The sequence below is a fragment of the Delphinus delphis genome, chromosome 2 (genome assembly GCF_949987515.2).
Source record: "Delphinus delphis chromosome 2, mDelDel1.2, whole genome shotgun sequence".
Lineage (NCBI taxonomy): Eukaryota > Metazoa > Chordata > Mammalia > Artiodactyla > Delphinidae > Delphinus > Delphinus delphis.
In genome coordinates, this window is record NC_082684.1 from 88,265,941 (window position 1) to 88,279,447 (window position 13,507).

Sequence of the window (13,507 nt, forward strand, 5' to 3'; positions counted from 1 at the left end):
TGCGTGGGCTTTCTCTAGTTGTGTCGAGCGGGAACCACTCTTCGTTGCAGTGCATGGGCTTCTTATTGTGGTGGCTTCTCTTGTTGTGGAGCACTGGCTCTAGGCGCATGGGCTTCAGTAGTTGTGGCACGCAGGCTCAGTAGTTGTGGCGCACGGGCTTAGTTGTTCTGCGGCATGTGGGATCTTCCCGGACCAGGGCTCGAACCCTTGTCCCCTGCATTGGCAGATGGATTCCTAACCACTGTGCCACCAGGGATGTCCCCACAATTATTGTTACTACGTGCCTGGCCTTGTGCTAATAAGTGCTTTGCGTGTCTTATTTAACTTTCATAACTGTAATGGCGAGGTGGGCACCAGTATTACAGTATTGTGTGAGAGTCAGCAGAGGCAGGAGAAGGCTAACTGGCTAATTGGCTTGAACACAGAACAGAACCAGGAGTCAAGCTGGGGTGGCTGTGATTCTCAAGCTCCTGCCCTGTGCTCACTACCCTACCTCAACTCTCAAAGTGATTTGGGGAAGTTGTGTCTGGCAGAAGCAGAGGGCTATACCTTCTGCATGGGCCCCAGCCCATGGAGCTCTGGGATGCTGCTTTCCTTCTGAACCGACCAGGCACATTTTCCTCCTACCCCAGCCTGGCCCCGGCAGTGACTCTTTTGGCTAGGATGGGGCTTGTCTTTGAAGTCCAGGTGCCAGTCACAGGGGCAGTCTGACAGATCTGAGTTTTCTAGTGTCTACTGGAAACCTTGAGAGGAGTCACAAGCCAGGGACCTCGTGATGAGTTTAAGTCAGCACTCTAGGAGAGAGCAGTTTACCTACGCAGAGTCCACCTTTGGGCAAGTGGTTCTTGAATCTTCCCACTTTTTCTGGGTCCTTTCCAAGTCAAAGTGGCAAACAAGTGTTTCGTGGAAGGCAGAAGAGCATGGCGGTAAAACTTGAGACTAACCACTGGTCTCTCCCATTTGCCAACTGTGTGACCTTGAACAAGATACTTAAACTTTGTAACCTCCGTCTCCTGTGCAATGGAAATAATAACGTCGCCATGATGAAATGCATAGAATTAGTGATGTGATTCAGTGGGAAAAGCATATCGAGTACTCAGCACGAGGCCTGGCACTGAAGAGGAGCTCAGTAAACAGTGCCATGATGTGTCATAGCTATGGCCTTGTATCTGGTGGATGTTACCGGGATAGGCCTGAAAAGGAGCCTTGCACTGGGAATCGGGGTCGGGGGGCGGGGGCGCAAGTGGTTTGCAGGGAATGGTGTGGGAGGAAGTGTTCTGGTTGGCAATGGCAAGGGGAGGGCTGTGGAGGGCCTCTAGGGGACATGCGACCCCTACCTTTCCTCTTCTCCTGGGGTACTTTGTATCTATGTCCTCAGCCCAGCCCTGGATCTACACCCTTCTCTCTGGTTTCTCTTTGTGCAGATTTGTACACTGCCACACCTTCTTTATTTTCCGACCCACCTTATTTTCTTTCTGTCTTCCTTCTTCCCCCTTGGCTTCTTGATCATTCTTTTTTTTTTTTTTTTTTTTTTTTTTGCAGTACGCGGGCCTCTCTCCCGTTGCGGAGCACAGGCTCAGCGGCCATGGCTCACAGGCCCAGCCGCTCCATGACATGTGGGATCTTCCCGGACCGGGGCACGAACCCATGTCCCCTGCATCGGCAGGTGGACTCTCAACCACTGCGCCACCAGGGAAGCCCTTGATCATTCTTTAACCCTTTTTCCTGTTTCCTGGATCCCATTGTGAAAACCACCAAGTTGCTTTGTCATTTTCTGGTGTTTATAAAATCATGAACAATTAGGGCCGGGAAGAAACTCATCCCCTTTCCCTTAACCTCCACTGAACAAGGTTGGGGAAGGAGGACCCAGTAACTCTCCCCAGGTCAGTGGCAAAAGGGCTGGACCCCAGGACTCTGGCAACGCTGCATGTGTGATAAGGCAGCATCTGCCTAATCAGTGGAATAATCTCCCACGTAACAATCCTCTCTCATCACCATCCCCAATCCCATTTCTCCCTGGTATTCTTATTCCAAAGGGAAGTCAGAGCAGAAGATGAGAGGAGCACACAGTTCCTGACCACAGGCCACCCTCTGTTTAGCCCCAGCACCAGCTTTGGGGGAGGCCCAAATGTGAAGAGGCAGGGCTGTTGGAGAGAGTGTGTGTGACTGGGGGTCCTTGAGAGAGTTTGGGAATCTTCATTATTTCACTTCAAACTCTTCCCCCTTATTTGGAATTGATGGGGTAGGTTTGGTGGGTAGAAGGGATGACGACAACAGTCAGAGCAAGAGAGTGGATTGGCGTGTGGGAAATGATATGAGAGAAGCAGAGGGAAGGGGAGATAAAAGGGGTGGTGGGCACCAGTCAGGCCGAATGCAGGCCTTGTTATTTATTCTGTGGAGGATCAGGAACAGAAGGATCATGGGGATCAGCACATGGTTTGGCTGCCACTTTTTTCTCTTTTTGGAACTTGAGGGTTTTCACGTTCTTGCATGTGGAGGTTGTGGATGTGCTGAATAAATACTGGGCAGTGGGGAGGTAGCAGAAGTTAGATATTAACTACGGAGCTGCTTGTACCGAGAGGCAGCTGATGCGGGACAGGCAGAGGATATGGAATCAGGAGATCTGGGTTTAAGTCTTGCTCTTCTGCTCACTAGCCTTGTAACCTTGGGCAGGTCGCTCAATGTCTTCAGCTTCAGTTCTGCTTCTGTAGAATAAAGGTTAAAACAAAGCCTGTCCAGGAATTCCCTGGTAGTCCAGTGGTTAGGACTCTGGACTTTCACTGCCAAGGGCCTGGGTTCAATCCCTGGTCTGGGAACTACGATTCTGCAAGCCTTGTGGCAAAAAAAAAACCACCACCAACAACAAAGCCTGCCCTTCCTGCCTGACAAGTTCATGGTGAGGATTAAATGAGATATGGAGGAGAAAGCTCTCTAAATCTGTAAAGCATTATGCAAATATTTGCTGCCTTCATCAGTGGGATGGTTAAGAGGGTCAAGGTGCCAGTGGACAGGGAAGTGAAAACCAAGAACCCAGTGGCAAAGGTAACACAGCATTTAATCTGCTTAACCAATCCAGGGACAGCCAGGCAGCTGCTGCTATCAGATATGGTTCTTCTGAAGTGTGTACTATGGGAGACAACGTACAGAGTGAAGTCAGCTTCTAATCACTGTTTCGCAAAGCTGCTGATAGTCTGGATTGTTTGCTTAAACGAAACCAGAAAGGTTATAAATTTGAGAAGCAGATGAAATGCTGGAATGGTGTTAAGTTAAACCCTTGTGAAATGAACTTTTCATTTATGAATGACAGCCACACCACACTTTATCTTGGATAGCATTTTCAGGGGGGAGCAGTATGATATGGGCTCTGGAATCAGACATATCTGGCTTCCAGTTCAAACCCTTTAAGCCTCTCAGTACTCACTGGTTTTGAATTTTTGGAGCAAGTCATTTAATCCTCCAAGGCTTGGTTTCCTCGTCTGTAAAATGGGAATAATAATATCTACCACAGAACTATTCTGAGGATTTACATGAGTGAATGTATGTAAACTGCTTAGCACATTGCCCAGCACATAAATTAAAGCTCAATAAATATTAGCTGTTGTTATTGCTGTTAACCCGGAGGGACTAACTAAGTGTGTTGAATGACTCCTCAGACTTCCTGACAATGTCACCTTTGAGGAAGGGGCCCTGATTGAGCCACTGTCTGTGGGGATCCATGCCTGCCGGCGAGCTGGAGTCACCCTGGGGCACAAGGTCTTTGTGTGCGGAGCTGGTAAGAAACAGATGACACCCTGGTCGTGAGTTCATTAAAGGGGAATGTGGGGATCCCTCTGCCCATTTCATTCTCCCTCCAAGGGCTGAAATTGGTCATAGAATCTTTCCGGGTTAGGGAGGATCACAGTGTCCCATTCCTTCAATGACACGCACTTTGCTAGATAAATATCTGCAGGCATGGTAGTAACCAATGTTATTTCCTAGGCAACATAACCCTTTTGTTCACTTAAAGAATGCAATTTGGGATTATTTTTCAACCCTTGACAGGAAACTAGGGAAATATTTTTGGTAGTAAAGGGAAGGGCAACTTTTGGACTTTCAAATCATCCTGGAGAACTGGTCTCCTGGTCCTTCCAGAATGAGGCGGCCCATGCTTATGACCAGCAGAAGGAGTGGGGTCCAGCCCACTGTGAGTCAGCACTCTGCCCACATTGGCTTGCAGCTAGCTGCCTTCTTCCTCCCCTGCTTCCAGTCGCTTGAACAAGCCTAGCAGCCTCAGACTGAATCATCTAGGCTTCTAACTGCTTCTGGTGACCCAAACAACATGCTTCACTCCTTGTGGGTGTGATCTGGTATTCCTCATACACTTTTATTTTTTTATGGAGGTATAACTGACGTATAACATTATATTAGTTTCAGGGGTACAACATAATGATTTGATATTTGTATATATTGCAAAATGATCACCACAGTAAATCTAGCTAACATGTCATCACACAGTTATAAAATTTTTTTCTTATGATAAGAACTTTTAAGATCTATTCTCTTAGCAACTTTCATATATGCAATACAGTATTAACTATAGTCACCATGCTGTACATTAGATAACCAGGACTTATTTATTTTATAACTGGAAGTTTGTACCTTTTGACCCTCTTCATCCATTTCACTGCTGCCACCACCACCTCTGGCAATCAATCTATTCTCCATATCTATGAGCTCAGCTCCATATCTATTCTTCATATCTATGGAATATTTTATACACACACACACACACACACACACACACACACACACACACACACACACACCACATTTTCTCTGCCTATTCATCCATTGGTGAACACTTAGGTGGCTTCCATGTCTGGGCTATTGTAAATAATGCTGCAGTGAATATGGGGGTGGAGATAACATTTTGAGTAAGTTTTTATTTTCTTTGGATAAAATTCCACTTCTGAATAGAAGTAGAATTACTGGATCATTTTTGAGGAATCTCCACACTGTTTTCTGTAGTGTCTGTACCAATTTACATTCCCACCAACAGTGCATAGGGGTTTCCTTTTCTCTGCATCCTCACCAATAATTGTTACTTGTTGTCTTTTTGATAATAGCCATGCTAACAGGTGTACAGTGATATCTCTTTGTGGTATTGATTTACATTTCTCTGATTAGTGGTGTCAAGCATCCTTTCATGTTTATTTTGGCAATCTGTATATATTCTTTGGAAAAATGTCTAGTCATGTCCTCTGCTCAATTTTCAATCAGATTGCTTTTTGCTATTGAGTTGTGCAAGTTCTTATATATATTTTGGATATTAACCCATATCAAATATATGATTTGCAAATATTTTTCTCCTACTCAACATGTTGCCTTTTTCATTTTGTTGATGTTTCCTTTGCTGTGCAGAAGCTTTTTAGTTTGATACAGTCCCACTTGTTTATTTTTGCTTTTATTGCCTTTGCTTTTGGTGTCAAATCCAAAAACTCAAGACTGATGTCAAGGAGCTTACTGCCTATGTTTTCTTCTAGGAGTTTTATGGTTTCAGGTCTTATATTCAAGTCATTAATCCATTTTGAGTTAATCCTCATACACTTTGTGACTGATTTTCTTTGGCAGGGCCAAATAAGTGACTACAGGGCTTCCTAAGCAGGCTGATGGGTATAGAAGATTTGCCTCAATGAGCCAGCAGACTGTAGGATTCACGTGACAGATTTTTTTTTAAAAAAACTCTGCATAAGTAATACTTTTTTGCCATAGAAAAAGAAGTTAAATCATACATACCACATACATTCCACACCTGCACGCATGTGCACTCACACAACCCATCAGCCTGAGAGAACCACTGTTAACATTTTGGTGTAGAATATTTCAGTTTGGTTTTTGTTTTTGTTCATTTAATTCATGAGATCATCCTGAATATGCTTCATTTTACCTACTCTTTCAAAAAATTAATATACTGTGAACATTTTTCTATGTCATTAGGTAAAAGAGTTAGACACATAATTTTTAATAGCTGTTTGGTATCCTTCTGTAGTTTACTTAACTAATCAGCCCTTTGTTGGTTATTTCAGGTATTTCTCAGTGTTTTGCTTTCTGGGCGAACTCACTAAATTATTCTCAAGGGGAGTGTCCGAAAAGCAAGTCCTCGAAGATATTCTGCATAGCCTTATTTGTGGTCTGGTTTTTGTGTTAAAACCATCTAGTGTGCCTATAAAGTGGGGAAGCAGGTGGTCTTTGGGCTGATTCTCAGGCACCTGGACATCCTGGAGCTGCCTGAGCAGCTGGGTCAACCTAGGACACCCTCCAAGGTGGTCCTCAGAGGGCACCTGAAAGGACACGTCTCACCTTGGGGAGGCATGTTGGGTTCTAAGAAGGTAGGGGGTCAAAGAGAGAACAGGAGCCCAGCACTGGGAGCAGATTCCAGGTAGAGGACAATCCCTCATGCACTCATTTACTCATGCATTCAACAAACAGTTGTTAAGGTCTCACTATATGTTAGGCACTGGGATAGATGCTAGAGGTACTCAAAAGATACAGTTCCTGTCCATGGCCTAGACAAGGGGGAGAGCTGGTGTTTGATATTTCACAAATGTCTCCTATTTCTTGCTTTATTTAGGGCCAATTGGACTGGTCAGTTTGCTCGTGGCCAAAGCAATGGGTGCATCTCAAGTGGTGGTGACTGGTAAGGTTTTCTTCTTTTTAAATCTCCTTGGGATAGAAGCAGCTGGGCCTACAGTTTTGGAGCAGGGGCATGAGACCTGTTCCCTTCCTGGTGTAGTGGGTTTCTAACGAGGCTCCTGCTCTTTTCTTCTGGGTTCCAGGGTTGAAAAGCCCACCCAGGAGATGACCAAGTCAGGGCTGAGGAGGAGACTCTTTTGAAGCTCCTGGGAGAGGGTGGCTGCTGCAGAGAAGAGGACCTGGCTCTTTATGTGTGGACCTCAGATGCTTATACTGCCCACCTGGTCCTAAGAAGAGTTTCAGCCCTTGGGTTGTTTGACCAAGCTCAGAGGGTGTGTGTGCGTGTGTGTGTGTGATGTGGTGTTAGTGGGGTATGTGATGTGTTTATAAGAGGATGTTTATGTGTGAGGTATGTGGTATGAGTGAGACACTCATGTGTGTGTGAGGAGAGGTTCTCTGACAGGACATGTGGGTATGTGTGTGTGGAGCAGCATGGTATGATGGAAGCGTGTGGGGTATAGAAGGGTGCGTGTGTGTGGAGAAGGTATCTGTGAGAGAGAATGTGTGTGTGTATAATGTATCTGAGAGTGTTTGTATGTATGAGGAGAGGTTATATGTGAGAGTGTATGAGTGAGCATGTAGAGTTGTGTGGTGTATGGGGTGTTGGGGATATATGAGGGGAATGGGGATGCAGAAGGGTGTCATTGCGTGTTTTGTGTGAGAAGGTGAGAGAGTATGTGTGTAGCTGTGTAGAGCTGTGTGGTATGTATGGGGGTGTATGGGGATGTAGAAGGATGTGGATGTTTGAGAAGTTATCTAAGAGATTATGTGTGAGGGTGTGTTTAGAGAGTGTGTGTGTTGGGCTCAGCGACACCATCACTACACCAGAGCTTCCTTGCCATTGGAATCTGCACCTTCATTTTTTCTCCCTAATCCACCATCCAGTTTCTCAGTTTGAAAGAAACTTTTGTTCAACTTTAGATCTGTCAGCCTCTCGGTTGTCTAAAGCCAAGGAAGTTGGAGCTGATTTCCTCCTCCAGATCTCCAACGAGAGCCCGCAGGAAATTGCCAATAAAGTGGAAGGCCTGCTGGGGTGCAAGCCTGAAGTTACCATCGAGTGCACAGGGGTGGAGACCTCCATCCAGGCGGGCATATACGTGAGTGGAGTAAGGGTAGCTAAGCTGGTAGGCAGCTTCAGGGAATCAGCCCAGGGTAGTGAACCAAGTAGGATTCCTAGGATCAAGCTTCTCCACTGATTTGCTGTGTTGACCACCCCTCCCCCCACCAGGTAATTCCTTGATAACTGCTCTCTTATCTCTCTTGTGGAGGTAGTGACATTTCCCTAACACCTTCATTGGGTTATTGTGAACTTCAAACTAGGTAACAGATATACATGGGCCTTGAAAGATGTTAAGTGACCCATATCTTTAGGATGGGATTTCTGTTATGATCACATCTGTGATCATGAAAATAGTGCTCCTGGTAAAAAAAAAAATCAACAGAAGGAACAAGGAAGCATGCCTTAGTTGAGTGTGGGAAATCCCTATCTTGCTTTATTGAGGAAAACAGTAGTCTTTGAGTCATTGATACAAACTAACAGTCGTTAATTCAGCTAGTCACAAAGGTGAGGTGATATTTCAGTATCACGGTTGTCTACTACTGTCCTTTCCCAGAATTAGGAACAGATAAGCTGCCAATACCTGAGTTACCCCTCAGCAACCCACCAGTAATTTATGGGATGTTGAAGGGGGAGGGGCAGGGAGGAGTAAAATTGAGAAATCAAAGTATGAGGAAAAGAAGGAAGAAAAGAATAAGAACTAGATTCCAAGCTCTACCGTGGGCCGTGTCCTCTGCTGTGTGCTTTATAAACATGATGCCTAATCTGTATAATAGCCCTGAAAATGAGTTCTCGTTTTCCACATTTTACAAGGAGAGCGGCCCAGTGACTCGCCTTGAGCGCACTGCTCCAGTGCCTGGGCTTTCCTTACTCCATCTGGCTCCTCTGGAGAGGAAGGAATAGAGGGGACAAGGAACCAGTGCTAGGGTGGGAGGGGCTGGGCTGGGGAGAGCATCGGTAGCTGCCACTGCTGGGCACTCCTGCCCTGTCTCCCAAAGCAGCACATGCTTCTTCCTTCCTTCTGAGTCACAGCCAGTCACACACAAGGGCACTGTCCACCGTGCAAGACATTCTGGGAAAACCTGATCCCTCGAGCTGTGTGGCACGGCCCTCAAGCCTGGCACACCCAGGCAGAGCTGCCTTCCCCTCCTCCTACCAAGATGCATATGGCACCGGGGGCCAAGGAAGCAGCGGGAGAGGCAGGAGCAGGTGCCACTTTTGCCCTAACCTTGTTCCAGCTGGAATCAGCCAGCTCTCTGCTCCACTGTCCGAGACAGTCAGTGGTCACCACGTGGGAAGGGGCAAAGAGAAACCAAAACCCAGAGGGCGATGGATGTGTGTGTGATCAGTGGAGCTATGTTCAACCCATGGCAGGTCTTGGGTTCCTGCCTCGTGCCTGGCTTTGTGCCAGACACCTTGAGGGCTTGACCAGTAAAGTGTGTCTACTGTTTTCAAGTTGTCAGCAGGTCAGTGACCCCCACTCAAGAGAGAGGCAGTAAAAGACATGGCTTCCTAGTACAAGTTCTTCCTTCTTCTTGTGCCCTGGCTGGAGGGCATCTGAGAACAAGTTGATATCTCCAACTATTGATGGTGGGGGCCCAGTTGCCAGGCTACCTGAGGTGGGCGTGTAGGTAAATGTGACACAAGGGCCTTCACCAGCCTGAAGCCGGTGCCTGTCCTGAGTGGGGAGTGGAGCATCATGCATGACAGGTGCTGTAGAATGCTACAGTTCACTCTGCCAAGGGGCAGGTTAGGCAGAGGCACCTTATGGACATACCTGAGAGTCACCTTTCTGCCATGTGATGTCTAGATAATGTTCGTGAGGAGACATAGCAAATGCTTAGGGTAGAATTGATGTCATCTCCTTGGTGTGGAAGTCACAGCAACAAAACAGTGGTCTGAGATTTCCTTTGCCTGTGGTCAATAAGCTACTGGCCTCCTGGCAGCCTGGGAAGACCAGTTTGGAAGAGGTTCCTCTTCCTCCTTACCAGGTGGAGAGGAAGTGCTGAATGGGCAACAGTTTTCCTGGAAAATTTCTTAGTGTATTCTGTGGCTCCCTCACGATTCTGAACACCTCCCCCAACACTTTTCCAATGAGGACAGCAATGTTTTTCAGTTGTGAGATACCCTCCCCCTTACTGACAGTGTTTATATGTCACAGGTGATTTGTAAGTGACTGTGCTTCAATAAAAACAGAAGACATGCCAAACGTTGAGCCCATCCTAGTGCCAGCCACTGTGACTGTCACCCCTAAGAGCCCTGCTGAGGGGGAGGCATCGTCCTGTTCTCACACATGAGGAGCCCATGGCTGACAGAGCACCGTCTAGGGTCCCAGAGCTCAAAAGTACAAATGCTGGGAGTCACCTCCACACTACAGCCCTCTCTCCAGGGTGTATCCTTCCCCTCGGAGGTAGAAGCTGTGATGTTTGCTGTCTTACTGCTCCATTGCTCAGCACTTAGAATGGTCCCAGTAAGTGCTTTCTGCTGTTAACTGTAATGAAAACTTAGCATGAATGAATTGCCCATTTTTCTGTCCCTCACATCATCGAGCACAATGACCCCCCAAAATCTCTGGAGCAGGCCTAGCACTCATGTGAAGTTATGTGGAGATTGTTGAGGAAAATTTTGCTCTCTGCCCACTCAAAGAGGAAACTGATGAATCCATTATGACTGATACCATTGGGAGAATGTCTCTGGAACAAAAATTTCTAATTGCCAGCGTGCACATATAAGGCAGTTTTTAAACCACAGAAGTCCTATAGCCCTCCCCATTGGTATAGTGCTTGGTAGTTGTTTTTTTTTAACCAAGAAGGTGGTCCGTTAGAGGTTTGGCACTCTGTCTTGTGGGGAGCACTCTGGAGGAGGAAGTGGCTGACACCAACATCTGGTACTGAATTAGTAAAGCTTTTTTTTTTTCTTAATTAGTATTTATTTTATTTTTGCTGCGTTGCGTCTTTGTTGTCTCATGCGCGCTTCTCTCTGGTTGTGGCGAGACAGGGCTACTCTTCGTTGCGGTGTGCGGGCTTCTCATTGCGGTGGCTTCTCTTGTTGTGGAGTACGGGCTCTAGGCACGTGGGCTTCAGTTGTTGTGGCACTTGGGCTCAGTAGTTGTGGCTCACAGGCTCTAGATCACAGGCTCAGTAGTTGTGGCGCATGGGCTTAGTTGCTCCGCGGCATGTGGGATCTTCCCGGACCAGGGCTCGAACCCGTGTCCCCTGCATTGCCAGGCAGATTCTTAACCACTGCGCCACCAGAGATGCCCCCTGAATTAGTAAACATTTGAAAGATGCTCAGTGGCTGCTGAAGGGTCAGCAATGGTTGTAGGGGAGATTCTCATTGCTCTCTGGAGAACCTTTGCTGTTTCCTGGGATGTTGTGGACAGCAGAAGATGCTCCCACTGTGCCTCCACTGGTAAGTGTATTGTTTCAGGATCTTTAAAGGAGACATTGTCTACTCTGCTGCTCTGTTGAGTTTGGTTAACATGCTGAAGAGTCCAGCAGTATAGAAAGAGTCATACTCTGAAATTTTTGGATACTTACCTGTTTGTATGGCAACAGTGCTACTGTGAGTGGGGTCTGCATTTTCTCATCTTCTTGTTTTTCTTGTTCTTACCTCTTCTTCAGGCCACTCAATCTGGTGGGACGCTGGTGCTTGTGGGGCTGGGCTCTGAGATGACCAGTGTGCCCCTAGTGCACGCAGCTACCAGGGAGGTGGACATCAAGGGTGTGTTTCGATACTGCAACACGTGAGTATGTTGTGGGTGAGCCAGGGTGGCGAGTGGCCAGCAAGTCCAGGGAAGGCCCTAGGTGGCCTCTGGGACCAAGAGTCTCTGCCTGTTTATTCATGAGGGACACTCCCTGGCCACACTGACATCCGTGTGTTATGATAAGGATCCAAAGATAGAGCACTCACTTGTGGTTAAAGAATGGGAGGGCAGAGCTGAGAGGGCTGTAGGGAAAGAGGGAGGGAGCGGGATTTTGAAACATGCTCTTCTTGGGTGTCTGCCACTCATTGTCTAGGCCCTCTCTTTTCCATTTCTTTAAGTGGCCAGATCTCCATTTTCCCCCTTTAAAGGGAAGAAGGAGAGAAACAGGACAACCGCAAGAACTCAAGTTCCTTGGTTCTCACTCCAGATCCCCAGGTCCCACCCTGGGAAGTGAGAGGGTCTTAATAAATCCCACCTCATGTTCTGTGGGTCCATCCTCTCCCCTGCTGGGGCACTCTGTCCAGGACCACCTTCCCCACCAGTGGCCCTTTCTCCCATCTTCAGAGTCTGTAACCATTCCCTCAGCAGAGTGCTAGTTTTCCAATAAACTCTGCCAAGCCAAGCTGCTAAAGGGTATGATTGGATCATCCTGGGTTTCCCCACTGGAGGCTTATCTGCCTTTTCACAGTGGCTTCCATATGCCTTATGCCTTCATGCCAAAGGAATTCTAGGCTTCATGGCAGACATTGCAGACGGACAGGGAACATTTGGGAACAGACTCTGTACTCCTGAATTATAAGTCATAAGATCCTTTCTCCATTGTTGGCCTGTAGAAGTGACCTTGCAGAACCACAGAGCTACAAACAAATGTGGCCAAACTTATCTTGTGCTGGGTAGTTTTGGGGACCTCCCTCTTTCCTCCTGAAGGTTGAGTGTGATGCTTGTGATTTTTTCCAGGTGGCCGATGGCGATTTCAATGCTTGCATCCAAGTCTGTGAATGTAAAGCCCTTGGTAACCCATCGGTTTCCTCTGGAGAAAGCTCTGGAGGCCTTTGAAACATCCAAAAAGGGATTGGGGTTGAAAGTCATGATCAAGTGCGACCCCAAGGACCTGAATCCATGATATGAATTGGGCTCTGTCCTTGTCCCCACTCTCAGCATCTTGGGGTTGAGTGGTTGGCTGGGCAGTGGTGGAAGTTTCTTTTGAGTAGTAAGAATAATTAAAATAATTCATTATAAAAAGAGAGGCTTACACAGAGGAGTTGGTGTGCCTTAAAAACACAAGTAGGGGGACTTCCCTGGTGGCGCACTAGTTAAGAATCTGCCTGCCAATGCAGGGGACAGGGGTTCAAGCCCTGGTCCGGGAAGATCCCACATGCTGCAGAGCAACTAAGCCCGTGCACCGCAACTACTTTGCCTGCGCTCTAGAGCCCACGAGCCACAACTATTGAGCCCGCATGCCACAACTACTGAAGCCCACGCACCTAGAGCCCGTGCTCCGCAACAAGAGAAGCCACCGCAATGAGAAGCCCGCGCGCCACAATGAAGAGTAGCCCCCACTCTCCACAACTAGAGAAAGCCTGCGCACAGCAGCGAAGACCCAACGCAGCCAAAAAATAAATAAAAACAAAACAAAACAAAAAACCCACAAGTAGGGAGGGACTTCCCTGGCAGCGCAGTGGTTAAGAATCCGCCTGCCAGTGTAGGGGACATGAGTTCAATCCCTGGTCTGGGAAGATCCCACATGCTGCAGAGCAACTAAGCCCGTGCACCGCAACTACTGAGCCTGCGCTCTAGAGCCCACAAACTACAACTACTGAGCCCATGTGCTGCAACTACTGAAGCCCATGTGCCTAGAGCCCGTGCTCCACAACAAGAGAAGCCACTGCAATGAGAAGCCCATGCACTGCAACAAAGAGTAGCCCCCACCCACCGCAACTAGAGAAAAGCCTGTGTGCAGCAACAGAGACCCAGTGCAGCCAAAATAAATAAATAAATACATTATTATTTTA

At 47.3% G+C, this 13,507-nt stretch overlaps 1 protein-coding gene across 1 annotated transcript in view; it reads left to right on the top strand.

Annotated features, from left to right (window-relative positions):
• Positions 1-13,088, top strand: part of SORD (sorbitol dehydrogenase) — a 35,870-nt gene extending 22,782 nt beyond the window's left edge. Inside the window, exons 5-9 of the mRNA XM_060005159.1 lie at positions 3,654-3,772; positions 6,611-6,676; positions 7,654-7,829; positions 11,413-11,534; positions 12,453-13,088. Coding sequence (XP_059861142.1) covers positions 3,654-3,772; positions 6,611-6,676; positions 7,654-7,829; positions 11,413-11,534; positions 12,453-12,618 — 649 coding nt within the window. The 3' untranslated portion in view covers positions 12,619-13,088. The remainder of the gene's footprint in view (positions 1-3,653; positions 3,773-6,610; positions 6,677-7,653; positions 7,830-11,412; positions 11,535-12,452) is intronic.
• The last annotated feature ends 419 nt before the right edge of the window (positions 13,089-13,507 follow it).